The sequence below is a fragment of the Pinus tabuliformis genome, chromosome 9 (assembly GCF_031772625.1).
Source record: "Pinus tabuliformis cultivar Carrire ecotype Pingquan chromosome 9, CPIR1, whole genome shotgun sequence".
NCBI classification, from domain to species: domain Eukaryota; kingdom Viridiplantae; phylum Streptophyta; class Pinopsida; order Pinales; family Pinaceae; genus Pinus; species Pinus tabuliformis.
The window spans coordinates 1,930,847,274-1,930,872,447 of record NC_142307.1 but is presented as its reverse complement, the minus strand read 5'-3'; the positions used below and the strand labels follow the sequence as shown (position 1 = coordinate 1,930,872,447).

Here is a 25,174-nt window from a genome sequence, read left to right as displayed (position 1 = left end):
ATCAACTAGCAGAGAAGAACATGACATGGGATTCATTCATAGAAACAACTTTGAAATGGCATGAAACTACTTTTTCAGTTCATTATCAAAACATATCAACACAGTAGGTGGAGATAGGATCATCAAGCACGTCAGTGGAGGTTGCCAAGGCACCTAGACCTTAGGTGACTATAATGTATCAAAGAGGAAAAAGGCTTGTGTTTACTTCTCAAGTTGAGAAAAGGGGCAAGCCTTCTACATCAACAAAATAGGGATCACATGTATAGGATGAAGACTTAATTAAGCATGATTTTGAATTGGTGGACTTGTAAGTAGACAATGAGCCTTCAAACATGCAACAGACTATCAAAGAGAAAGATTCTCAGATCATAGAACTCATGGACAATATGCCAGGAGCAAGGTTTGTTATCTCCTTCTTTGAACAAGAAAACAGTCAGCTTAAGGCTGGACAACTCATCATGGAGAAAGAGAAAACTAAGTTGTTGCAGCAAGCAGGCAAGGGGAAAGTAGTGTTGGAGCCTAATGAACCTGAGGAAACTGAAAACCAAGTCAGGAAAAAGAGGCCAAGGACCAAGGGACTTCAAAAGGAATTGGAGGAAAAAGGACACAATCTGCTAGTTGAAGACCTAGACATGGAGGATAGAATTTCCTTGGAGATCAATGAGGATAGAGAATATTGGCTAGGTAAGGTCAATGACCACTTATAAAAGCTTCTTGACAAATCCAACAAAGATAATCGGCTATTAAGGCACATGGCACATCATTATCAAACATGATATGCAACATCAAGCTTAAGAAGTTGAAAACAAGCTAAAGGAAACCCTAAAGGACAAAAATGAGAGGGATAACTTGGAGATGATTGCTGAAGCATCCATGAGGGCTTGAAATACTTCATTTTTCATCTCATGACCAATTTTGAAGGATTTCTGAGCATTTTTGGTTTTTTGACTGTTTTGGTGCCAAATTGAGAAAATGAGTTAGTCACATCAGCATAATGCCTTGGCATTTTGCTTTTTTCTCAGACCTCCAAATGAAAAATGGCTTGCATTTTTGGAAATCTCATGGCCTCTTCTCAAAACCCATTTCATCAGTTTTCTTAGAGAGGGCTCAAATTTTGAGAAAAAGGATAAAAAGGGGTAACAACTCATCATTCTGCCACTCTTTCTGATAGGCGCTGTGCTTCCAGAGACACCTTGGGAGAATGAGTTTTTGAATTCCTTCCCATGGGTAATTTTCAAAAATTTAAGGTATTCTAGAAACTGCACAGGCAAGGCTAGTTGACCGTTCTCTTAGACCGCAATTTTGACTTTTGGAAGGCACCTTAAAGTGTGCTCAAATTGGCGTTGTGCTTCTGCAAATTTCAAAGTTTTTATTTTAAATTTCACTCAGTAATTTCCTAGTTTTCAGTTTGACTTGGTCAAAGTCAAAACTCATGATGTAATTGAAGTAGTTTGAGGTTAGATGATGTAATCATGAATAAATAGACATGATAGGTTTTTTTTTTTTATGGTTTATTAGACCTCATTAAGGAAACAAAATTCAAACAATGTCTAAGAGAAGAGTTTGTATTTGACCTTCTCACTCTCACCTGTTGGTTGAGAGAACCTTGGAAACAGTTCCACCACCTAGGAATTTGAATCCTGAAGGTGGGGAAGTTGTTCAATTGAGTATATATGTATCATTTATCATTCAGAGAGAGGGGTTGGACATTTGTGGAGAAGCTTGTACCTCATGTTCTTTTACAGCTAATATAGGAGCAATTGCAACTATATTTTAAGAATTCTTGTTCAGTGAGTCTATGGTGTTGTTTTCTTTTCCTATCATTTTCTAATGGATAAATCATCTCTATTTTCATGCTTTATCTTCTTCTATGAATTTCCTTGCAGTTATATAGACCAAAATATTAGAACTAAGCTCTGTTTATCTGGAAATCATGCTTGTGTTTCTTTTCTTCTACAACTAATGAATTCATGCTTTTACATGCTCATTATGTTTTCTTAAAACTCTGAGACCTATACTACATTGACAACACTTTAAGTTCACCGTAACACACTATATCTAGCTCCTTTTTATACTTGTCACTGCATACTTGAAGCCTTAAGCTAATTACCTGCTCTAATCCCTAGTCCAGCAAACCAAAAACCCTAAATTCACAAATACTCAAACAAGACTTGTATATCTAGTGTAAAACCTATTTCTTTTCAATTATTCATTGAAAAATCCTTATATAGATCCCTCTCTAGTTCAGTAGGGCTAGCTACTGAACTGAAAGTGGTTCGATGTTACCTCATTCAATCTCATCCTCATCCTATGAAATTGTAGGGGTTAACTTTTTTGGCACCGTTGTTGGGGAAATGACTGATAAATCATTCCTGGGAGTTATTTTAGAGCTTTCAAGAAAACTGGTTCTGTAGTTGACAGTTTCTAGTATCTAAAGATAGGTTGATTTTACAAATTTCAACAAGTTTAAGGTAAAAAAAATTGGCTCCTAAAAGACATACTAGGTCAAATCTTGACCCAAATCCACCTTTTATTGTTGAAGACCTAGAAAAACTGCTCAGAAAGCTCAAGTTACCTATCTCTAAAAGTGCAGTTCGAAAAATAAAAAGGACAACTTCTTTGCCTAAAAATCTATTTTCTTTTGAGCAACTTCCTTTTGATATTCAGTTAGAATTGTCTCTTTCAAGGTCAAAATTTGAGTCTTGCATTTCTGAAGTGATATCTGAACCTCTTCAATTTGAATCTCATTCCCATTCTTCAAAATCTCTATCTTCTAGAGTTGATCATGAGTTGTGGTTGAATTTTGACAAGCTTCAAAGTCTTGTTGACCAGCTCCAAATCACTACTGAAAAAGCCTATATCCAATATTAGCTTGAATACTTAACTGTTGTTTCATCCTCTACTACACCTCCAAATACATCTACTACATCTCCAAATACCTCAGCTACCTCATCTCTTCTTCCACCACCGCCATTAGTGTCATCATATTTACCCTTGAGATGATCTCTTGGATGTAAGTTTTGCTGCCTTAATCAACCACTTTTCTTTTTTGGGTTCTCCCTCTGCCCCTTTTGTTGGTGTCTCTATTCATACAATCAGGAAATAAAAGGGAAACATTCAAGCAAATTAAAAATTCAAGAACGGAAGCAGGATAAGAACTTCCCTCCCTAGGATGAGAGAGTACCCGCTTAATCCAAAATGGATCCTTTTACCCTCTAAGTCTTCAAAATAATTCAAAAGATCAAAATTATCGCATGGGAAAACCTTTTAAAAAGGCGGAAAAACACTATCGGGAAGCGAAAACATAGAGAAAACAGTGAAAACACAGGGCAGCAGAGGCTTGAACAATGAATGCACAATAGCCGTCAGATCTGGCTGATCAATGGTCCAGATCTGATTGGTGAGTCGTAATCGGCAGTGGCAATCGACGGATATCGGCGGAGACTATACAAGTATTGCAAATAGTGATCGACGGAGTCAACGAGGACCGTCGATCAAGCGCGCAGATCGACAACCCACGTTGCATCGCAGGATCGCTATCGAAAAATACAAAGAGTGCTTACAATGGCCCGGGGCATGAGCGATATGCGATTGCGATTAATCGCATCACGATATCACATTGGAGAAACACCATGGAGCGGGGCTTATACACATTTATATGTGCGATGCGATTAGCTGGACCCGATGGTTATATAAACATTATTGCATAAGATTTGAGATCCGCAGAAAGGGCATTTTAATGTATTTTCGCATGTTTCATTTATTAAATGAAATGTGAAGGATAAAGCATTGATGCAATAAACCAAACCCGAAAGGGTTCGTGAATGGAAATATATATTGTTTCAAGTCCAGAGGGAGCCATTTTTACGTTATTTTCACAGTTTTAATGTATTTTTAATACAAAGGGAAATCACGATATAAGCAGGATTTTGGGCGGGGCAAAGGCGGTAAGTGGTTTGGGCCAGGCTCTGCTCGATCCCATATGATGGTTGCCACATGTCCAAGCTGAGGAGAGAGAAAACCACCCTCATCGGGCAGTTAACCCTCGTATGAAAGAGCCGCCTGAAATGAACCACGACTGTCGGATTTGGATCTCCCAAATCAACGGTGGAGATACTATATCGACTTATAGGCAGACCTGATAGGAGAACAGAGTGAATCTGAGGACTTTTGAAGTTCGATAAATAGTGGTTTTGGTAAAATTTCATAGTTTTGCAGCATTTCTCTGTGTAAACAGAAAATAATCATTTTTGGCATTTCGAAGGATTTCAAAGGCCCGATGACCTATCTTGTTACAGTACAGGTGGCCACCATCCTTGGAAGCGTTTAGCAATGATTGCTAATGCTTAGAAAGGGATTTGAGTGGACAGAGGTCGGGGAGACAGAAAGCTGAGAAGCTGAAACAAACAGGCAACACAGATTGGCTTTAAAGCCAAAGACAGAGAACAAACAGAGGAAGCAGTATTGAAGGCATTGCCAAGAAAGAGAGCAAAGATAGAGACATAGAGTGATTGAGAGAGTCTGTGTACTCAAAGAGGCTTTATAGGTTCAAGCAAACTCTCGTTGTTGTATCTGTTGTGTGTTGAGTCTCAAATTGAGCTCATACTATTGTAAAACTTTGTTTGAAGACATAATAGAGAGGTCACCACTGAAGGATCGACCAAGAGATGTAGCCCAAGAGTATTGGGTGAAATCCTTATTAAATTTGTGGTGTTTATGTGTATTGTCTATTATGCTTCTTTACTGCTTCATTGTCTATGTATTTCGCAATCTTATCAATCCATTGCATAAAATAACGTAGGAAAATCCATGCACATGAGTCTATAGTACCTTAATAATTATCTTAGATCTCATTATCAGATCACCCCTAAAGAAAACAAGAGAAAGAAAATAAACAAATCACAAAAATCAAGCTCAGGACCTGAAACAGGGCGAAAAATAAAACTCCCTTCCGAGGATGAGAGAGAAATAATTATGAGAGCAAAACAAAGTAATCTAAACCTCGAGACCTAGAGAAAGGTGATAAAAACTTCCTTCCCCCGGATGAGAGAATAATCCTTAAAAAACAAGAAAAATAAGAAACCAAAAAACCAAATGATCTAATACTCAAGAGTTGGAGCAAGGTGTAAGCTTCCTTCCCCAGAACGAGAGATTAGTCCTATGGTCAATATTGGTTGTACTTTTGCGCCCTTGATATCCTCCCTGGCAATGATGCCAAAATATTTGTGTTGAAGTATGAATCATGCAATTCACCGAATCCACATTTAATTGTCAACTCAGGGTTCTCCTAGTTATTTCAAGGCTATAGTGCATTTTATATGCAGGTCACAATTTCCCTACCTAGAATTGAACATTAATTATAAATTCATCAATGTGTAACAAAAAACAATAATTGTAACAACAAATAAGAGTAACAACAAGTAATAATTGTGACAACAATAAGAGTAACAGAAATTAGGACTCACAACACACACTGATAAACATTCACAACAACAATAAACTCACGGAAATAAATGTAAACACATGTATAATCAGTGGTCTCCAAGACCGACGAGCTGGTTGATCAACCACTTTGAATTATTTTGAAGAAATCTACTTAAAGACTTCAAACAAAATTGTAAAGCTAGGCCAACTAGGAGCAAAGAGCACTCTCTAAAAGTCCCTAAAGATATAGACAATCAAACTAATTTCAAGTATTTCTTCTCCGGGTGATTAGGACCGGACACCAAAATACAAGAAAGCCAAAATCAAGGGCCTTCCGAAAATAGTCTGGGGTAATTACGCCCTAGGCCTACTAGCGAAGGTATTAGAAGTAGTTACGCTAACCTCTAGACAATAGCCCTAGGCCTACTAGTGCCGGTGTAAGCACCCCAGCTTCACAAGGGTACCCTCCAAAAGTACTATTGAATGTGATGCAACGTCAACCTTAGGTGTGACGTGATTCCCCTCTGTAGCCACCTATGTGATCCCTAGGAAAGGAAACTATGGATACCAACTCGTATCAAAAGCCGGGCGGAACAGTCGTGAGGCTGGATCCAACAAGTAAGAGAGGGGATATCTCTCTTCCTTGTCTTCACTCTCCCTCTTGCTTAACTGCCAGTCACGGAGCTTTCTCGGTCTTTCTAATGATATTTGATTTCGCCCTTTATTCAACATCTAAGTTTTATAATTTGAGCAGCCTTGGAGAGTTAACTCTCCACTCACCTATTCCAAGGCCCTAATGAACCTAAACTTGTTGGTGTTTGTTAATGACAAAAATAAAATTTCTAGTTCATTTTATTAGATCACTTGATTTTATATAGTTGTTCTTTAAGTCAAGGGGAATTATGAGAGTGAAACTGATGATGTTTTATGATGCAAAAGAAACCAATAGAAAACTAACTATATGCGTGCAGTTATTTTCATCAATGAAGAGTGATTTCTACTTGGGTTCTACAAAAACCTATATGTAAGAAAAATATTTTTCTTTTCTTTTTTGAAACAACCCACACACCCAAAATCTAAAAAGATTAAGAATGCTTAAGATGCAAACTAACCTAATGCATGATAAAATGACGATGCAAGATCGTAAACAACACTCGTAAGCAAATTTGGTTCTTTATAGAGCCAATTAAGTCAATTGATCCAGAGTTAAATAGGAATGTAAAAAACTACAGAAATAACCATAAATACAGAGATGCAACAAAAATAATACTTCATTTCATTAATGTAAAATATTGAAAAATGATTACAAGCATAAGTGGAAATAAACTAGCTCGGGCGATGGTCGCTTATCTCTGAGAAGTTATGTGGCAGCTACATGCCTCTAAACTGCATTACAATGAGGCTCAAGGGCCTTTTTATTATTGAAAAATAAGAGAAAACCCTAAACAACCAAAACCCTAACCCGAGGAGATGTAACACCAAGAGTTTATGGGCCCTGTTGGGGTCAGTTGGACAACCAACTTCCCAGGGTGGTGACTTGGTCATATTATCTCTATTTGACGCGCATGATATCCCGTTGGAAATATCTCTCCGAGGACTATGACGGAAAATATGATTTTATTAAAATTTCACTAGTGGTAGATTTCCAAAAAAAACATCGTTTAGGGCCTCAAAACGACTTTGGAAGTTTAGGACCCAAAAAATTGGTAAAAATAGTAAACTGTGCTACAATTAAGGAAACTAAAAAATTGAAAGAAACAATGGTGGGTTTCCAAGTGGAATTGGTGGGTGGCCACAAATATCCACCTGGATCATTCCTCACCCCTTAGGAAGTAATGGTTCCCATTACGTTGAGTTCCTCCATGAGATGAGGAAACTTCTGTTGAACTTGGTCCCTAGTGAGCCACTTGCCTTGGTGAAGGAGTTGGCCTGCTTTTACAACTTGATATAGTTGGATCTTCTGCTAGTGATTGTGCTTGATCTGCGTGTCCATGATCCGATCAATTACAGCTTGTTCCACACAATCTGGATTAACTCTGTTGGTGCGAGTTGTTCTACAATGTCGGATGTGTCTAGTAATGGTGGAAAGAACATCCGAAGGTGGTCCACGTTGAACACTGGGTGCAGGCCAGGGAATGGGGGAATACTGAGCTCAAATGCATTGTCTCCCACAGCCTTTGTAATGGTGTAAGGAACATAATGAAGTGGTCTTAGTTTCTGATAGACTTCGATAAGGCGTTCCTTTTGCAAATGCAACCAGACTTTGTCGCCCACCTAAAAGTTGTGTGGTACCCGATGTTGATCATGTCGTTGCTTCTACTTGGCATTTGATTTCTCCAGAATGTCGTGGACCTACTGGCGGATATGTTGGATGTGCTCAATGAAGTTGTTTGCCTTATCGGTTTCAGACTGGACATGAGATGAATCTTCCTGAGTAGCTGCAAATGGCATGACCACATCAATGGGACATAGTGGCTGGAATCGCAAGCCCACCTGAAAAGGGCTGTGGCCAGTCGAGTTGTGGAGAGCCCAGTTATAGCTGTGATAAACATAGGGGAGACTCTCATCCCATGTGCGTGGATGCTTTGAGTTGTACATGCGCTGAATGTGTATGATCATCCTATTGACAACCTCTGTTTGGCCATTAGTTTGGGGATGGAAAGTTATGGACTTAGTGAGTTTGGTGTTCAGCATCGACGAGAGACTGGACCAAAATGTACTGAGGAACCTGTTGTCTCAATCTAAGATGATAGACTGTGGGATCCCAAAGTGTACCCACACTCGTTCAAAGAAGAGTTTAGTAGTGGATTTTGCTGTGATATTCTTCTTGTAGGCCGCCATAATGGCCACCTTCGAGAATCTGTTGACAACCACAAAAACACAGTTGTTTCCATGCTTAGTATAAGGAAGGCCTGACATGTAATCCATGGAGATGGATTCCCAAGGTCGACTACGGGTAGGCAGCGGAGTATAGAGGCATTTCATTTTGATGGTCAGTTCAGCAATGGCACAGGCAGTGCAAGATCTGATGTACTTGCTAACATCTTGTCGAAGATTTGACCAACAGAAATACTTTTGCAGTACTGCCACCATTTTGTTGACCCCAAAATTCCCAACAACCCTATTGTACTGCGCTTCCCAAATCATCTTGGCATGCTCACTTGAAGGAACAAAAAGGTGATCCAGGTGGCATAACAAGGCATCCTGGAGGTGAAAATCTGGAACATGATAACCCTCCAAGAGCGTCTGGTATGTGTGACCAAATTTTGGCCAAATTTTGGGTCGCTTTTGTTGAGAACTGGCCAATCGGAAGTTTCGTGCCCACAAGAGTTGAGCACGGTGGTTAATTCCATGATCGATGGTTGACTGAGGCAATCTGCAACATTATTGGTGCTGCCCTTTTTATACTTGATATTCAAATGGAACTATTGCACGTATGTGGACCACTTCTAATGGCGATCATTCAGCAACTTCCCTTGCGTCTGTATGAACTGTAGGGGTCGGTGGTCTGTGTGGATGACCGTTTCTTTCCCCAAAATGTAATGCTTCCATTGTCAATAGGCTTGCACAATGGAATACATCTCTTTGTCATAAGTGGGATACTCCTGGACCGTGTCTGAAAGTGCCTCACTATGATATGCCACTGGATGCCCCTGTTGAGTAAGGACTGCCCCAATAGCATAGTCAGAGGCATCTGTCTTGATCTTAAATGGTTGTTGCAAGTCTGGTAATGCGAACACTGGTGCTGAGCAGAGGCGATGTTTCAACTTTGTGAATGCCTTCTGTTGAGAGTCAGACCAAAATAATTTTGCTTTTGCTCCTCCCTTGGTGAATTGACTCAAGGGCCAAGTGATATGAGAGAATCCCAACACGAACGTGCGGTAGAAATTGGCAAGACCCAGAAAGATACGGAGCTCTGTCAGAGTGGTTGGAGATGGCCAATCCCGAATGACTTGGATCTTGGCTGGATGCACATGGCACCCCCCGTTCATCAATAATGTATCCTAGATACTGAACTTGGGTCATGCCAAAAGTGCATTTCTCCAAATTGGCACATAGCTTGTGTTGCCATAGTGTTTAGAGAACCTGTTGAATGTGATGGAGGTTCTCTTCCTAACTCTGGCTGAAGGTTAGGATGTCATCCAAGTATACCACTACAAATGAGTTGGTGAATGGCTGCAAGATGTCATCCATCAACCTCATGAAGGTTGCAGGAGCATTCTTCAACCTGAAAGGCATAACCAACCATTTGAAAAGGCCCTCCTTGGCTTTGAAGGTAGTCTTCCACACATCAGAGGTTGGTACCTAGGGATATCCTGACTTCAAGTCGATCTTACTGAAATATTTTTCCCCCTTTAGTTGGTCCAAAAGGTCATCAATCCGTGGGATCGGGTACCTATTCGAGACAGTGATCTTGTTCAGTTCCCAATAGTCAATACAGAGTCTCCAAGTCCCATCCTTCTTCTGTACCAACACGATCGAGCTCCCACAGGGTGATGAACTCGGTCGAATGTGACCTTTCTACAACAACTCCTAAATCTGCATCTTGATTTCATCATTCTCCAGACGGAGTGCCGATAGATTGGTTCATTGGGCAGTGACGCACCTGGGGTAAGATCGATGGAGTGCTTGACCCGACAATGCAAAGGCACCCCTACAGGGGAGGTGAATATGTCCTCGTACTCCTCCACAACGTTGTCCATATGTTGTTGTTGTGTGGAGGGGCCCTGTTTGGAGGTCGTGGCCACCATCTTCTTCTTTCCCTGAGAGTGTATCTTTAGGAAAACAAATTTCCCGGTTTTGGAAATGATCTTACTGCATTGTTTTGCAGTAACCAAAGAGATGGCGGTAGGCAGTGCTACCTCTGGTATCCTATAAAAATTATTTCCCAAAGTAATAAAAATAGCACGAGGCCTTGACTCATACACAACATGTCACTTCCACAAGTATGGTTGGCATAATAATACATCATAAACATCAAGGGGAGAAATGTCACATAATACCTTGTCTGTGAAGGGTTTGATGTTGTATGGAAGGTGACACTGTTGGCTCACGTAAAGATCTCGTCCTTGGTGAATCCACTAGATGGTGTACAGTTGGGGATGTGCTATGTTCGGTAAGCCTAGCCACTTCATGACCTCTTCTGAAATGAGGTTCTTTTAGCTCCCGCTATTGACAGTGAACTGTAGCAAGGAACCCTTTACCCACATATGAGAGTGGAAGAGGCACTCCTCCTCCTCTGGATCTTCGTGGTGGCGATGGTGGCATTGGGCTCCTCATTGATAATCTTCTTCCCTTTGTCGTTCCCCTTGTCGGGAGCTGACTAGGAGTCAAAACATGCATCTGATTCTGAAGCCTTTAGCTCAGTCACCAGTGACTGCTTGGATTGACACTCATTTGTGTTGTGAGTGGAGCTCTTATGGAACTCACACCACTTTCCTGTGTCCTTCTTCAACTTTGCGGTGTTTTTCTTTGCTTATGGCTTTGGCGGGTTGTACTGGGACACCTTGCCTTAACTTTGTCCTTTGTTCTGTGGTTCGGAGGCACCTTTCCCTTGCTTCGAATTCATAGATCCAAAGTCTCACTTCTTCTGTTTAAACTTCTGATAAATCTTGATAGCTTATTGATACGCCGTTCCAAGCGAGGAGATGTCCAGGAACTCCATATCATCCTTGTTGTACCTATGTAGGCAACCACCATATTTGAGTACCAAATGCTTATCAGAATCCTTGATACCCAACTTTGTGTGAAGGGTATGAAGAATATTGGTAAACTCCGACACGTCTTGGTCCTTTCCCTTCCGCAGTGTGGTCCACTTTATGTATTTATCCTCATAGCTTCTAACAGGGTAGTACTTCTCCTTAATGGCATCCCGAAATGAATTTCAAGTGGGTGCGGCTGAAAAAATTGAGGCTGTACTTTCATCCTTCTACTCGTAGTAGGTTTCCCACTAGTCCTTGACATGGGGGGCGGCTTTGAGAAGAGAAAAAGTAATCTTTTCCCTCCTGGAAAAATCATGAACATAAAAATACCCTTCTAGTAGATTTAACCATTTATCTTTAGTGTCTACATCTATCTGACCCTAAAATATGGGAATGTCAAAGTTAACTTGTACCTTAAAGGGTGTGGCACTTCCAGAGTAGCTGTTGGAAGTATATGTGTCACCCTTGGGTAGCCGCTGAAGGATCTGGGAAAAGTTGTCCATCATCGCGTTCTTCTGTCACTCGAGGACCTCTTCAAGCAAGATTTTGATAGGATCTCCTACCCCCTCTTCTTTCTTTTCATCCGCCATGCGAGGCTGTCGGGATTTGCGAGGTTGGTCTTGCAAAGGTTCGACTAGTTCAAGCCCTAACTCCTTATATCCTGACCTTATTGGGGACATGCAAAGAAAAAAACAGAGAAAGAGGAGACCGCTCTGATACCAGTGATCTGGATTTAAATAGGAACACAACAAATTATAGACATAACTATAAATACAAAGATGTAGTAGAAATAATACTTCATTTCATTACTGTAAAATACTGAAATATTCTTACAAATAGAACTAGAAATAAACTAGCTTGGGTGATGGTAGCTTATCTTTGGGAAAAGATGTGGCAGCTACATGCCTCTGAATTGCATTACAATGAGGCTCAAGGGCCTTTTTATTATTGAACAATAAGAGAAAACCCTAAACAACCAAAACCCTAACCTGAGGAGATGTAACACCAAGAGTTTATGGGCCCCGTTGGGGTTAGTTGGACAACCAACTTCCCGGGGTCGTGACTTGGTCATATTATTTCCGTTTGATGCACATTATACCCTGTTGGAAAGATCTCTACTGAGGACTACGATGAAAAAGATGATTTTCATAAAAAATTGCTGGTGGTAGATTTCCAAAAAAATGTAGTTTAGGGCCTCAAAATGGCTCCAGAAGTTTAGGACCTAAAAAATGGCTAAAAATAGTAAACTGTGCTACAATTAAGGAAACTGAAAAACTGAAAGAAACAATGGTGGGGGTCCAAGTGGAATTGGTGGGTGCCCACCAATATCCACCTGGATCATCAATATTGGTAATGAAGAGGGAAAAAATTAAAAACAAAACTCTCTCCAAAGCAAGAAGAAAAAATTGCAAAAGAAACCAATCATTTCACAACAATAAAACAAAAGAAACCGTAAACCAAAAGCTTGGAAAAATAAAAAAGAAAAACAATGTTTTTGAGTTTTTTTCTTTTTCTCAAAAGCACTACTAAAATTTGGAAGATGAAGAAATAAGCACAAGGATTTTAAATCTTGCAAGTTATAAAACTCATTAATAAATGAAACGTGAAACAAGAGAGACTACAAACTTGCACAAACTAATCCTGAACATCAGCAAAAGACTTCGGCAAACTAACAAAATGTCTAGAAAGAAGAACTTTCAAAACTGCTAAAAAGGACTCTAAAAAAGCACAAAAAGCAACTATGCCAATCAAATAATGAAAAGCAAAACAAGGCAACTTGAAATCCGGGCTGCAAATGAAATCGAAATCAATTTCTTATTCTGGAAAACCAGAACATGAAAGAACTTCAAACAGAAGTCTTGAACCCAAGACACAAAAAACAAACTTTCTTAAGAAATAATCCTAGGCCAAGTAGGTTTTTCGGTGAGAAGGAGATTTTGAAAAAGAAAGCTTGCAGGAAAACTAAGTTCTCTAGATAGTAGATGACCATACAACAGCATAAATCACTAGGCAGTAGACCTAACTGGGCAAAGAGATTTGAAAAAACAATTCAAAAAATTGTATACGCGACTGTGTACAGATACAGAAGCGTGCACACGTGTTTCTAATACAAGAAACTCGTGTATACGCAAGTCTGCTTGAGGAAACCTGCATGTATACATGACTGTAATCCAAGAAAACAACGTATACAAAGCTCAATTAGGAAAAAACAAAAATCAAGGTCTGATAAAAAAGATCAGACTTGATGGCTGGGACACTATTGAATCAAACAACACTATAAAAGCAAGCAATCAAGAAAATGAACCCTGATTGAGAATAAACAACCCAAACCAGGAATAACAAGAATGTTATCCCCATTGGAGTCACCAATTTTGTTGTGGGTGAGATCACCCTAGGGTCTTGGGTTGGAAACCCAACAGAGCGGATGGAAAACAACAACAAGAAATGTTCAAGAAATCAACCTAAATGCTTATTCTAATGAACTGTGGAAGAGTGTCCTTATCAAGAGGTCCTACGTTTGAGTAGATCCCATAGGGTGCAAACCTTGAGCTTCTCCTGATGTCTTTGAAACATGAAAATTATTCAAATGAAAGATATACAACAGTATAAACATAAAGCATGTTCATGATATTAACTTTAGATCATATAAATTAATGAACAATTACACATCAATATAAGATTCATAAAAGAATTACAACATAAATCGATGCATAAACCTGTTTAATATCGGGAACTGAACAACATTTATTTATTGAGGTAAGCTACAAGTAAGGTGGAGAAATACGACCTTAGTCCTTCTCCGACTTTAAGCAGAACTGTGCTTCGGATCCTTCCTTTCCCGACCTCAGCAATCTTCCTCCATAACAAATACAAGGATATCTCAAGAAAGATGAAGGATATCTCCAACGAGGAAACAAGGGTTTCCTAAAACTTTGGGGAGTGCAAGAGGGATAGGGATTTTGTCAGACTCGATTAGGGATAATCTCATTATAGTATCAATATCTCATATCTTCTCCCTTAAGGCCTTACCATGGAGGTTTATTTATACTTATCCAAATTAGTTTTTTTAGCTGGGAAATAGTTGGGCCATGGCCAATAGGAGGTGAGTAACAGGTAAAACCTGTGAACTTTGCCCAAACTTAAGGAAATTTAACATATGTACGCTGGTTGGGTAAATACTGACCCCTGTGTACACACTTTTATCACAGGGAAAAATAGTGTATAGGGAATAAAACACTGCTTTTTAGATTTTGGACCGATTCTGGAAGGAAGGGTTGCCCTAGGCCATAATCAGAGCATCAGATCTACCAAGAGTGGTAAATGGTGCTATAACAGCATGAGGGATGCATCCCTCATTATTGGAAGTACCTACTAGATCCAATTATATGTCACATAAGGGACATCATCTCCTGCTAAAAGTCCATATATAGAACCATGAAACTACGATCCACAGTGATATCTTGGGCCCTCGCAAAGTGGACTCCATCATCAAACAAAACTCTAGCCAATTTGTTGTAGTAGTCACTACGAACTTGCCAACCTGGCCTGTGAGACCGGACGCCCACACCCCCATAAGGATGTGCCTCACCCTCTTGGGCCTCACCCATCTTCTGACCTCCTCTTACATCCAATGGGGAAGGATGCATGTCCCCATCAGATGTGTCGATGTCTACAAAATATATAGTATAGAAAAATTATTAGACAATTTCATCAAACAATTTAATAAAACAAATTAAAGAACGTGCTAGAATAAATTTTATTCTAATTCATTAAAACTGCAAGAAAATGAAACTAGATTAATTTAAAGAAAACAATAATATTACCTTTATCATCTGGAGTCTAAACTGTCGTGAAGAAGATGTTGGGACACCCTATCCAATTAATCGATGCGTACGGAAACACCAATGTGACAAATGCATGGTCATCCTCACTTCTTAGTAGCGCTAGTGCTTTGGGAGATCCTGGCCGAAAAAATGGTAAGCACCTCTTGGGCATCATCTTCCCCCACATGCGCATCTAGAACTCAATGATCAGGATAGGAGGGTGACGCTAAAATGTAGGCCTCGTCTTTGGAAACCTTTGGGAAAATAAACAAAAAATATCAGAATTGAAAGGGAAGGTCTCCCTCCCATTTCTCAATGCACGACATTTATCTAAAGCCATTCAAAATGACCTCAAAAAATGGCAAACCATCTAATGCAAAGTGGCATCTGAATCAAAGAAACAACATAATATAAAAGAGGGAAACTAATGCGTTTCCCATCACTACTAGAGTGTGCAATGGTCATGACTAATAACGAGAGGCACCTAACCTCCTATGCAACAAAAGAAGAAATATTCAGTTGTCAACTAAAAAGCTGAAAATCTGATGGACAAACCACACGAGGCTAGACATATCTCTAAGTGTATGCAAGCTGAATTTCAGATGCAAAACCATGGGGGACATCAAGGAACTAGGAAAAGTCCTCCACTTTCCTGGATAGGTTAGTGATAAAGTATATGTCCTCCTGAGTGAGCCTATACAACATCACAGGACCAACACGGAAAGACTACTCCTGGGCACTCCATGGGTGGATCAGATATGCCTATAAAATAGAGTACACCTTCAGGGATGTAGCCTCCAAGTAGTACTTGAGGAGACCTACATTCCTCAAGAATGCTCAAGTCGTACAATAATAGGGCGAGGGTATAAATCCCTTTCCCTCTCTCAAGATTGCCATGTTCAGACCATATTGTATGGGTCCGCGTGCCGCTCCTTCTCTTGCTGATGCTCCCTCTGCTAATGTCTCGGTTACATGATTGACATATAAAATACATCAGCCACATACATAAAATATAATCCTTTTTATTAAATGAAACATGTATTTATAAATATGTAAACATCACTTTCAATAGAAAAAAAAAAAATTACCGATGTGCACAAAACACACTAGTTTTAGTGCGCTTTCAACTATAACCGCACTTCTATCAGTGCCAACATAATCATGACACACCATTATTGGTTCAAAAATTGAAATTTTTATAGTAGTGTGGCACACTTGTGCACTGGTGTACATATATAACCTTTTCTCATTGGTACAAAATTTTCAGGTTATTGAATGCACCGAGCTATGGCTATATTTTTACATATTAAGTTTGTGGTGCATTTGGTAAATATAAACCCACTGAGCGTGATGCACTTATGTACAATCTCTCACATCAATCATAGTGTGTTTTAGTTTACAAAACACATTGCAAGAACGTCGGTATGTTATGTTCACACATTGAATTATGATGCACCCTATAAATTTATAGGGCACACATTGTTAATGCAAGCCGAACGTATCGAATCCACTATGTGGTGATTTTTTTTTAAAACAATGTCAAATCCAACCTAATTTACAATTCTAATCCACTAAACAAGTAAATTACAAATAAACATAGACGTTACCTAGAAATTTTGTTGTCGGGGAGGCATTATGGAGACGTCATGGAGAAAAAAAATTAGGACAATTTGAAAAAATTCAAATTTCAAACAATGAGCACAATATGGAAGGATGGTGAGCAAGAGAAGCAAAAATGTGAGCACGCTTACATGTCGAAATAGTGGAACCAGTGCTTTAAAGCTCTCCCGAACTGTAGACTGTAAAAGAGAAAATTACGGCCAGGAGGGTGTTTTTTATTTAACCCTCCTCTGCACTGGTGCGGGATATATCCAAAAGAACCACATTTTTTTTTAATTAAAAAATAATGCGGTGCTTTTCTTGAGATTCCACAACATGTTTCTCTACAGGTACCATACTAGTGCTATTTTTTACTATAGCACCGTTATTTTTTTAGAATTTAAAAACCACCTATTTGTTCCCTTTAGAAGATTCGCCAGGGCGTTTTATTAAGTGTACCGCACCAGGGCCTCTCTAGAAAGTAGCACTGCATTTCTTTGGAATTTAAGACTATAGCAATGCTCCTTATTGGTATGTACCGAGACGTTTTACTATGTGAAGGGCATCGATGATATAAGTTCTTCAAGAACTGGTGTGTTATGTTATTTAGCACGCCATGTTCTTTTTATTTTATAAAAATAAATTTTCACCTGTGCACCATGTTATTTGCAGAAACAGTGCTTGGATGGATAGTAAAGCACAGGTTCATTTTTATATTTTATATGCAACATTCAAAAAAATTTGCTAAAACATCCACCTGCCCACCTTCGCTAGTGACCTCTGCTACAAATAGATTTTTGGGCTATTTTTATAGGGACTCAACAAAAATCTCCGCTAGAAGGTGCTTTCCTTGTAGCGGGATGACATTACCGAGAACCTATTTGGTACTAAGCTTCTCAAGCTTTTTAGTTCCCAAGACCTGAAAATTTGTAATGGAACTAATAAGTGGCCTACATCTAGCTAGATGACTTGTATTCATGGGTTGGAAAGTAGTGTTGTAGATTATGTGATATCTGACTCCCATGTTTTCAATTGTATTGCAAACTTTGAGCTACTAAATGATCATGAACCTGACTCTAACCATATATCTCTATCCCTAACTCTCAATCTTGTCAAGCATACCAGCCACATGCAAAACATTTGCGAGAGTCAGGTGCACACCCGTTTTTATAGCAGTAACATAAATATCTTCTAAAAGGATTTATAGAGGGATTTAGTCTCCCTAACATATAATAATGGTATTGATCAAATCTACTACAATTTTACTACAACCCTTTCCACCACCATTAACAAATTCTCTATCGAGGTGTCATATAAAAAGAATAATAGAAATTCTAACCCTTGGTATGATAAGGATTGTAAAATTTCTAGGAAAGCAATTAGAGACACTCCTAAAGAAATTGTTAAGATAATAAACATAAGTATATACAAATATCTTATCAAAACGAAGAGAAGGTAGACTTATATTAATAAGAGATAAGAGCATCTTCTTCATCTTTCTAAAGTTGAGCCCAAAAAGTTTTGTCGAAATTTACTTGCTCGCAAAACTAAACACAATCATCTGATCCCATTAAAGAACTGAGATATCTTTCTTAGGAAGGTTTATGACTCCCCAGTGACCATGGACATTTCTTTAAACGCTCCTATAAACAAGGATATATTTTCTTTGGAATACATGGAGTTCGAGATTAAGAATCTCACTAATGGGAAAGATACAGACATTGAGGGATACCAGGCTGAAATATTGAAAATGGGAAGGTCTATCCTCATCCCTCATATCCACAATCTTCTCAATTTGGTGGTAGATCACAACTTCCTTAAACTTTGGAAGCAAAGCCTTATTATGCATATCTTTAAAAGGGGTGAAAAAAATGTTCCCTCTAACTATAGGACCATTATGATTAGCCATATTTTAGTCAAATTGTATGGGCTCATATTAGAGAAGAAGATTAGCCTATGGCTTGAAATCCATGATAAAAGAGCTAAAGGGAAAGCTGGTTTTAGGAGACATCACTCGACTATTTATCATCTTGTCATGCTTAGGATCATTGTTGAGGAGTGTCATAATAGTAAAAATGATCTTTTCTATTGTTTTGTTTACTTTAGAAAATCTTTCGATATTGTTCCTTGGGATAAGCTATGGAAAATACTTGAAGAGATAATGGTTCCTCCCGAGTTAAGAATTGTTGTAATTCAACTCTATGAGAATGTTGTTGCCAAGCTTAAAACCAACGAGGGGTGGTCTAAATAAATTAAATGCAATATTGGGGTTAAGCAGGGGTGTCCCCTATCACCCACCCTCTTTGGCATTTACATCGATAAGCTAGAAGAGTGTTTGGAAAGTACAATCGCAGTGGGATTGAGCTCACTAGTATGGTCATTACTCTTCTCCTTTATGCTGACAATATTGTTCTTCTAGCGAGAAGTTATTATGATCTTGACATGCATATTAAGATCCTCCATGATTGCTCCTATAGGATGGCTATGAAGGTTAATCCTAACAAGACTAAAGGCATGATAATTAAATACAAAAAAAATAGCCATGGTAATTTCATCTATGATAACAATTACTTGGAGCAGGTTTCTTTCTACAAATATTTAGGTATTGATATTCATCATTAACTCAAGTGGAATTATAGCATTGAAAAAAAGATCACTGGAGGCTACAAAGCTTATTATGGGCTTGAAAACAATTGTAAGTCAGCTCATCTGTGGATGTGGAGTAAAAAAGGGTTCTCTTTGGGACTCTTGACATCCTTGTTATTTTATATGGACGTGAAGTTTGGGGTTGCAGTATATCCAGAGAGTTGTGAAGCAAGATTGAGATGATTCAAAAGTAATTTACAAGCTACAACGTCAAGATTAAAGGAAATATTCCCTATCGTATCCTCTTGATCGAAGCTATCATTCCCCAATTGAAAGCATGGCTATGTTTCGGTACTGAATATAAGAAGAAGATGTCAAACATGGAAGCGAAGAGGTTTCCCTAAATTGTTTCCAACTCTAGCCAAAACCCCCACCTCTGTCTCAAGCGGGGGTGGCATAAGCATGCCCAGTCTTGGCTCAACCATTGGGGGATAAAGGAGGAGATCATCTTGGGGAATAAGGATAGTATTAAAAATACTATTACCTCCAAATTTAAGGATAAATTGTGGGATGATAAGGAGCTAGAGGGGAAAAGGAAGCTAAGGTATTACAAGGATGAAATCAACCCCACCCTTGCTAACCCGAATTATCTCTCTATCTTGACCAGTACTAAGAAGATAATGAACATTGCAAATATTAGAACTAATTCTCATGAGCTTCATAGTGAAATTAGGTATTGGATTGTTCTCAAAACACCCTAGGACAAAAGAACCTGCTACCTTTGCGATACTAAGAGGGTTGAAGATGAAAAACACTTTCTCTTAGATTTCCCGACTCTTACTCACATCCATTCTCATTTCCAAAACATTTGCCACACATCCAACCTTCTTGACTTGTTAACTCAATAGAACTATAGTGATATTGGAAGATAACTATAGTGATCTTGGAATGTTTATTTCTTTTCTTTTTTATCATAGAAAAAAAATATTAAAGTGTCACAATTAATCCTTTATTAAATTCCGATAGACCCCATTGATCTTAATGAAAATTAATCATCGTCATCATTAAAATTTTAATATTAAAACAAAGTACTAACACTTATTACTAATATTATAAATATATATCAATTCATATTTATATTTTAATAATAATACTCTATAATAAAAAGAGGTTGATATTAATAATTATAATTATATTTATATTTATAATATTTTAATATATTATAATTATAATATAATAATACTAAAATCTAATATTATTATAATAATAATCAAATAATATTACGATATATATCTATATATATAGATATAGATATATATGTGCTTGATATAATTTATTGAGTATATTAATCATATCGTAAGGAAAAATTGGGTCGATATTTTGAACCAATTAATATGGTTCATTCGCTCTAAATTAATGGATCACAAAAGTCTTAGATCTAACATATATTAATAATATTTGATTATATATTTAACAACAATAAAATTATATCAACCACATTTATTTGTGGTAGTACTAATATTATATATATGTTATGTTTTTTTGAATAGGGATTATAAATGTAGTCGCAAGGTACTCAATTTTGTAATGTAACCATGAAGCTTAGCTTCTCAGGGGTTTAGCAATGGAGCAATGAAGAAATGCCAAAAAGTTTGACTGAGTCACTTCTGCCTAGATCAACTCATAATAATCATAGAAAAAATAAAAGTGTGTACTGAATAAGAACAGTATGAATGTATAATCACCATAATTTCGCACTTCAACTATTACTGGTTCTGCTGGTATACGTGACTCAATGAAACATTCCTGCTGTAATTTCAAATATTACTGGTACTGTTCATAAAACTCACGCAATTAAACAAACCCGTAGTAATTCGATGACATGGCCTTTTCATAACGCTGGGTACCAACAGAAACTTATGGGATCGTCCACTACGAAACATGGGGAGTCCACATAATTCATTATATTACCAAATGCTTACTCTTCCGTCGCTGTGTGCTGCCGGAGTTTCGTCAAAACGGATGTCACAGAAAAAACTCACACAACAAAGTCGGAGGAACATCGCGATCGTAGGAAAATCGAAATCATGGTTGGTTGAGGTATAACCATTTGACGAAGAAGTCACGAAAAAGGTGTATAACCTTTTTCTTTTTGGGTGGGTAAATGCACGTCCTTTGAAAAGCAATTTGGCATCTCACACCTAGTGCTGCATTCACGCTGTCTAAGCAGCCACTTCGAAGATTTAGCAGTAATGGCCGGTGGATAATTTTTTGCCGACCCTAAGAAAAGGTCAGGACCATACTATTGGATTTTGGATGGGCTTTAGCATTTGAGGGACCACATTTTAATATGAATAAGGTTTCAACTTAATGAATAATGTTAGAATTGTATTTTTAATATAAAAATATGTATATAAAATGATGCTGAGAAATTATTATTTTTTTTTGACATTTCAATGAAATCACAATTTATTTTAAAAGAAATTTAAAAATTATATTGTTAACTGTGAAATTTACGTGTGATAAAATGATTTTTTTTATAATTATAAATACTAGCAATTGTCCCAAAAGGTACAAAGAGAGGCCGATAGGATTATTAAATTGGAATTGTTGAATTTTTCTAGAAGAGTTAATTGATTTGTGGAAAACCTTGTTTTCTTGCACTAGATCATTGTGCAATTACTTTTCTTTAGATATTTTGTTTATATCTATATTACAAGGAACACATTGAATGTCTTATTTCATTTCTTCTATCCTTACTAATATCCTTTCCGTGCTTTTTCTTGATCAATTTGATGAAATATTCCATTATCCTTTGGTCAAAGTCCTCACCTGCATATTAGTGTACATCCCGATAAGTTCAAAGCTCGAAAGCCAACAGAAAAAGTCAATGATAACCACCGTGCACATATTCAAATTCATAATGTAAAACTGCCAGACAGAGTTCAGACAGATTACCTCCAAGATGGGTATCACCATTTGTAGCCAAAACCTCAAAAACTCCGTTGTCAATAGTCAGAACGCTGACATCAAACGTGCCACCACCAAGATCAAAAACAACAATATTTTTCTCTCCACCCTTCTTGTCCAAGCCATAAGCTATTGCTGCAGCTGTGGGTTCGTTGATAATACGAGCTACATTCAAGCTAGCAATAACACCAGCATCCTTCATTGCTTGGCACTGTGCATCAGTAAAATAAGCTACACAAGCCCACAAGTTAACAGTCACAATGCAGTCAACAATTGGTTACCCACAACCTCATTAAAAAAAAAAAAAGTTGAAAAGAAAGCATACCAGGGGCAGTCACCACAGCATCCTTTATAGTCTTGCCAAGGAATGCTTCTGCGGTCTCCTTCGTCTTAGTCAAAATCAAAGCACTCATTTCCTAAGGGCTAAATACCTTGTCTCTCCATCTCATACCTGGACTTGAATATAAGGTTTCCCATCTTTGTTCACAATCTTGTATGGTACCAATTTCATATCCTTCTGAACTTCTTTGTCTTCAAACCTATATAAAACAAATATTTTCATTTAATTGTGCTCATCAAGTAAAAGTTTTAAATCATTTTCTTGAAGTTTGGACAGGGCAGAAATCAAACCCTGATCTGACCCTAACCAGAATGTTGCTCGACCCCTGACTTAACATGCCAATTTCATCACTGGCACCCTTGTGGGTTCAATATCAAGGCGAGAATTGGACTTGTAATAAATATAATTGTCTAATGAATAATAGTTGTCACACACAGTGGGAGGCTTTATTGGGCTTGGGGGAGAAAGCCCAGGGTTTGGAGGGTTGGCACCCTTCTTGACAGGGTAAGATGCCTCCATTGCTATACCACAAATACCTGTTGAAGCTTCTTCAAGGTTCCTCTGCAGTCTGATGAATCCCTCCTCTCCCCAGCTCTTTCCCCAAGAATTCTTAACAATCCAGTAGTTTGTGCCCGACTCTGACCCATAGCCCACCAGAGTCACGCTGTGGTCTAGCTGGGTTCCACAGGCGCTAGTGAACACATCATGGAGGTAGATTCTATGGAAAATTAATCAATTGGTAAAATCACATGGAAAAAGCATTAATCGTGGAAAGATAAGCTTAGCCAACGGAATTTACAACATTTCAGGTGGTAAATTCCATCGGAAATAATTAATTGTTAAAGTCACATGGAAAAAAAATTAGGCAATAGCAATTTTATTTGATGAAGTTTTGGGGGTCTTGGGGCAGCATTAATAACAGAAGGACAAAGCTAATCTCTATGATATTTACAGCAGATTAAATATTTCAACTACTGCAAATTAAGAGACGTTATGCCCAAGCAAGAAAAGAAACCAAATATCCCTAAAAACACTCAAACGAGCACCAAATTGAGGCATACTGAAGAATAGACAAAAAATAACCATGAAATAAACCAGGGTAATTATTCTTCTTTTCGGTAAATTCATTCGCTTTTAAATTCATTAGCTTCGATTACTCATGCTCTGATATAGAGAACTGATGCAGGAGCATCTAACCCCCTTCTTAATCGAAGAAGAATCCAAGTGGAGCGAGGAGGACGTGGACAACAAAGCTGAGCGACGGGAGGAAAATCTGCTTAAAACATATTTAAAGTGGATTAAAGCGGATATGTCTCAAGAAGACTTACTATTATTAACATCTTTGCATCAATTATGGAGCGTTCTGTTGGAGGAAAATAAGGATCGGATCCCTCCGATCTAACATTTCTTATATAAATGCAATGTAACAGTGGTAGAGATAGATATATCTATAGGAATCGATAGGCGTTGGAAGGAGCAAAATGTAATCCGAAAGCGATTTTGTTCTAAGGTTGGAATGCCTTAGGATGAACTATTTTGTAAATATATAGAAGCATGTTCAGTGTTAATTATATACGCCGGTGTGTGTGGGTATTTTGTAAATGTGTTAATCAACCATCGATCGGTCAAAGGATCGATGGCGACCTAAAATGTTGTTTGATTGTTATATATGGAGTGTTAATTCACATATTTGTTAGAATGACGCAGAAATTGATATCAAGAATAATGGACTTGCATTGTATTCTACTTGGAAGTGTGTTTTGGTTCATTTTGTGGTTTATACAGGTGTTACATGCATTTGAATCCCAAACACTGTGAGGTGGAATCGCAGATTGTAAGTGCAGCATTGTAATGCTATAGTCACGACCGAAGAGAGTATATGGGGAAGTGTTGCTGGAGCGCAGAGTTAAATAAGTAAAGGTAGGTGATTAAAAGGCAGAGTTTGGAGTTGAATCGAGTGCAAAATGCGTGACTTAAAGTGTTAGCAGTGAATGCATTGATGCCAAAAGTGATGGCGATATAAATGGCGTTCAAACACTGATGCAAGTGGATAAACGGTTGGTTTAATATTCATAAAGGTCCATGTTTAATAAATGAAAAGGTTTAAGCCTAGAATGCTTCCGATTAAGCTTAATGGGCCATAACCCACAGGCCCAGGTTCGAGATTTATATATGTAAGGGGATTTTGGGCAATACCCAAGATCTCTTTTCATCAAGTGGTATCAGAGTAGGGAAAGGATTTCTTGCGAGGAGGAGAAAGAATGCAAGCAGAAGGGGAAAGAGGTACAGTTGTGGTAAAGCTAGAGAGTTTATGGTCTTACTGTCGTGCGGATGGCGACAGTGAAATGTGAGAAGATTTGCAACAACCTAGAGCAAGGTGTGCTCAATTGGTTCAGAGGAGAGAACCAGAAGGATGTCAAAAGACCGAGTGCGGAGGGCTTGGTGAGTTATAATGTAACAGAAGGAGACTGTTACTGCAGAGGTTGGTTGCAGCTCACAGAAGATCATGAAGGCAGTTCCATTGAAGAGATACAGTGGGTAGAATTGTTGAGGACCAGGAGAAGTATATGACCAGGAGGTCATCAATATTTTTTTTACCTCGGGAGTTTCATACAGGAGCATCTAACCCCCATCTTAATCAAAGAAGAATCCAAGTGGAGCGAGGAGGACGTGGACAACAAAGCTAAGCGACGGGAGGAAAATATGCTTAAAACATATTTAAAGTGGAT

General features: G+C 38.3%; 1 protein-coding gene across 1 annotated transcript; it reads right to left on the bottom strand.

Moving 5' to 3' along the window:
* Positions 1-21,794: 21,794 nt before the first annotated feature.
* LOC149156677 (luminal-binding protein-like) lies at positions 21,795-22,482 on the bottom strand. Its single transcript, XM_089437998.1, has 2 exons — positions 22,094-22,482; positions 21,795-21,967 (listed from the first exon to the last, which is right to left on the bottom strand). The coding sequence occupies exons 1-2, from the start codon at positions 22,305-22,307 to the stop codon at positions 21,849-21,851; spliced, it is 333 nt and encodes a 110-aa protein (XP_089294124.1). The 5' UTR covers positions 22,308-22,482; the 3' UTR covers positions 21,795-21,848.
* Positions 22,483-25,174: the final 2,692 nt, after the last annotated feature.

Excerpts from the sequence above, each read along its gene's own strand:
- LOC149156677 (XM_089437998.1), bottom strand. The coding sequence starts at position 22,307 with ATGAAGGATGCTGGTGTTATTGCTAGCTTGAATGTAGCTCGTATTATC. Across the intron at positions 21,968-22,093 it reads TGGTGATACCCATCTTGGAG|GTGAGGACTTTGACCAAAGG; the intron begins GTAATCTGTCTG and ends ACTAATATGCAG.